This window comes from Chenopodium album, chromosome 1 (assembly GCF_948465745.1).
Source record: "Chenopodium album chromosome 1, dcCheAlbu1.1, whole genome shotgun sequence".
NCBI classification, from domain to species: Eukaryota; Viridiplantae; Streptophyta; class Magnoliopsida; order Caryophyllales; family Amaranthaceae; genus Chenopodium; species Chenopodium album.
The window spans coordinates 46,041,101-46,043,434 of NC_137834.1; the positions used below are offsets into that span (position 1 = coordinate 46,041,101).

Consider the following 2,334-nt stretch of genomic DNA (forward strand, 5'->3'; position numbering starts at 1 on the left):
AACAACCACCTTGTTCAACCCTTAATTAAAAAAAAGTTTCAAAATAACAACTAGCATTTATTTCACATGGCAGATTAAGTTGGACCTAGCATTTAACACTCGTTTCAGGTCTTCAAGTTTTACACCATGATTGGCTAATAAGCAATGCCGAATAACAACTTTTATGTCACATGGCAGATTAAGTTGAATCAACTATGTTGGTTTAATATATGTAATTTTTTATGGCAGATTCTTAATTATGCGGAAGTGAATTCCACAAGTTGCTCGAGGTTCTGGTTGTGGACAAACGATTAAGGCGGTAGTACGCATACGAGATTGTCTTCACTTGTGGTGTATATATCTGAACCATTCTTTGCAATATTACCTTATTTGTTCTGGTTGGTATAATGATTGTGAATTGTATGAGATTTTTAATTGTGATATAATTGATTGGAATTGCAATAATACTTGCATCATTGGCTTAGATAGCCGTTCAGGGCTTACTCATTAGGAGTAAGTCTTGAATAGTCCCCGGTTTGGGACTGTTCTTGAATGTTCTATCTCATTTAGGTGATAACTACTTGAATTGTTTTGGGTCTAAGAAGATCATGGCTCACTATTTCCCGATTGTTCTCTGGGTACATATGTTCATAGCCGATTATCTTGTGTGCTTGGAGAACTATAGGGAAATGCTGCCGGATTTTCTTTAGAACCAAACTTTACAAGTAGTTATTAGTGAGATAGGACATTCAAGAATGGGTTAGGTTGGAGTGATAAGGACCTTATTGGATCATCCGGAGTTGCATTTACATGATATAAACTTTGAATGAAAATGTTTGATGCCTTATATTCTTGTTTATGTTTAAGGAGCTATATATGTTACAAAATATACACATTATCTTAAAATAAATTTTGTTATTCAGTGGTTGAAAATGGATCGAAGTTGGATGTATGGTAAACGAAATTGTACAAGTTTTTTACGAGGAATTGAAGAGTTTAGCACTGTTGCCTTAAAACACCAAACAGAGAATAAATCAAAGATTATTCTTTGTCCTTGTTGTGACTGTAATAATTCGAGGGGATATCGTGATATAGTTGATATTAAAGATCATCTAATTCGTCGTGGGTTTAAAGAAAACTACACGAGGTGGACATGGCATGGTGAGAGCATATATATTGAGGCAAGTTCTAGTTATTGTCCAAGGGATGATGAGAATTATTGTGATGATGATAATGAACACCAAGGTGAGGATATCGATACAGCTGATGATATTGGTGTTGAAAGTGAGAGTGAAGTGGAGAAGGACAGGATAGATGAAATGATGCATGATGTTGAAGACCATTTTACAGAGTGTCCCCAGACATATGATAGTATTTTGAGAGCTGCTGAAACCCCGTTATATTCTGGTTGTACAAAGTTCACTAAACTTGGTGCTATTATGAAGTTATTCAACTTAAAGGCGAGCAATTGTTGGACCGACAAGGGTTTTACGCAGTTGTTAGAAGCCTTAGTAGAAATGTTTCCCGACGGGAATGAACTTCCAAACTCCACCTATGAGGCCAAGAAAATTATGTGCCCCTTGGGTATGGAGTATGAGAAGATACATGTTTGTCCCAATGACTGTGTGTTGTATCGAAATGAGTATGCTGATTTGCATGAGTGTCCAAGGTGTGGAGTTTCTCGTTACAAGATGAATGATACTGGTGAGATGTGTAAGAAAGGGTCTCTGGCTAAGGTATTATGGTATCTTCCAATTATACCGAGATTAGGAGACTCTTTTCGGATGAAAAAACTGCAAAATTATTGAGGTGGCATGCTGATTGGAGGAAGAAAGATGGGTTAATGAGGCATCCTGTTGATTCCCCGCAATGGAGGAACATTGATCGAAAGTTCAAGGACTTTGGTGAAGAAGATCGAAATCTTAGGCTTGGTCTTAGTACAGATGGAATGAACCCATTTGGGACACTAAGTACCCAATATAGCACCTGGCCGGTTCTTCTAACTATCTACAATTTGCCTCCTTGGTTATGCATGAAGTCTAGATACATTATGTTGTCCCTTCTAATATCTGGGCCTAAACAACCTGGAAATGACATTGATGTGTATCTAGCGCCTCTCATTGAAGATTTAAAATTGTTGTGGAATGAAGGTGTCCAAATGTTTGATGCATATAGTAAAACCAATTTCACTTTACGTGCCATGATTTTTTTTACGATAAATGACTTCCCAGCTTATGGGAATTTGTCGGGGTACACTGTGAAGGGAAGAACTCCTTGCCCCATTTGTGAAGATGATTTGGAGGCATTGCGCCTAGACAATTGTGGCAAGCATGTATACATGGATAATCGAAGACA

At 37.5% G+C, this 2,334-nt stretch overlaps 1 protein-coding gene across 1 annotated transcript; it reads left to right on the top strand.

Moving 5' to 3' along the window:
- The first annotated feature begins 926 nt into the window (after positions 1-926).
- On the top strand, positions 927-1,787 carry LOC145632088 (uncharacterized). Its single transcript, XM_081684367.1, has one exon. The coding sequence runs from the start codon at positions 927-929 to the stop codon at positions 1,785-1,787; it is 861 nt and encodes a 286-aa protein (XP_081540493.1).
- Positions 1,788-2,334: the final 547 nt, after the last annotated feature.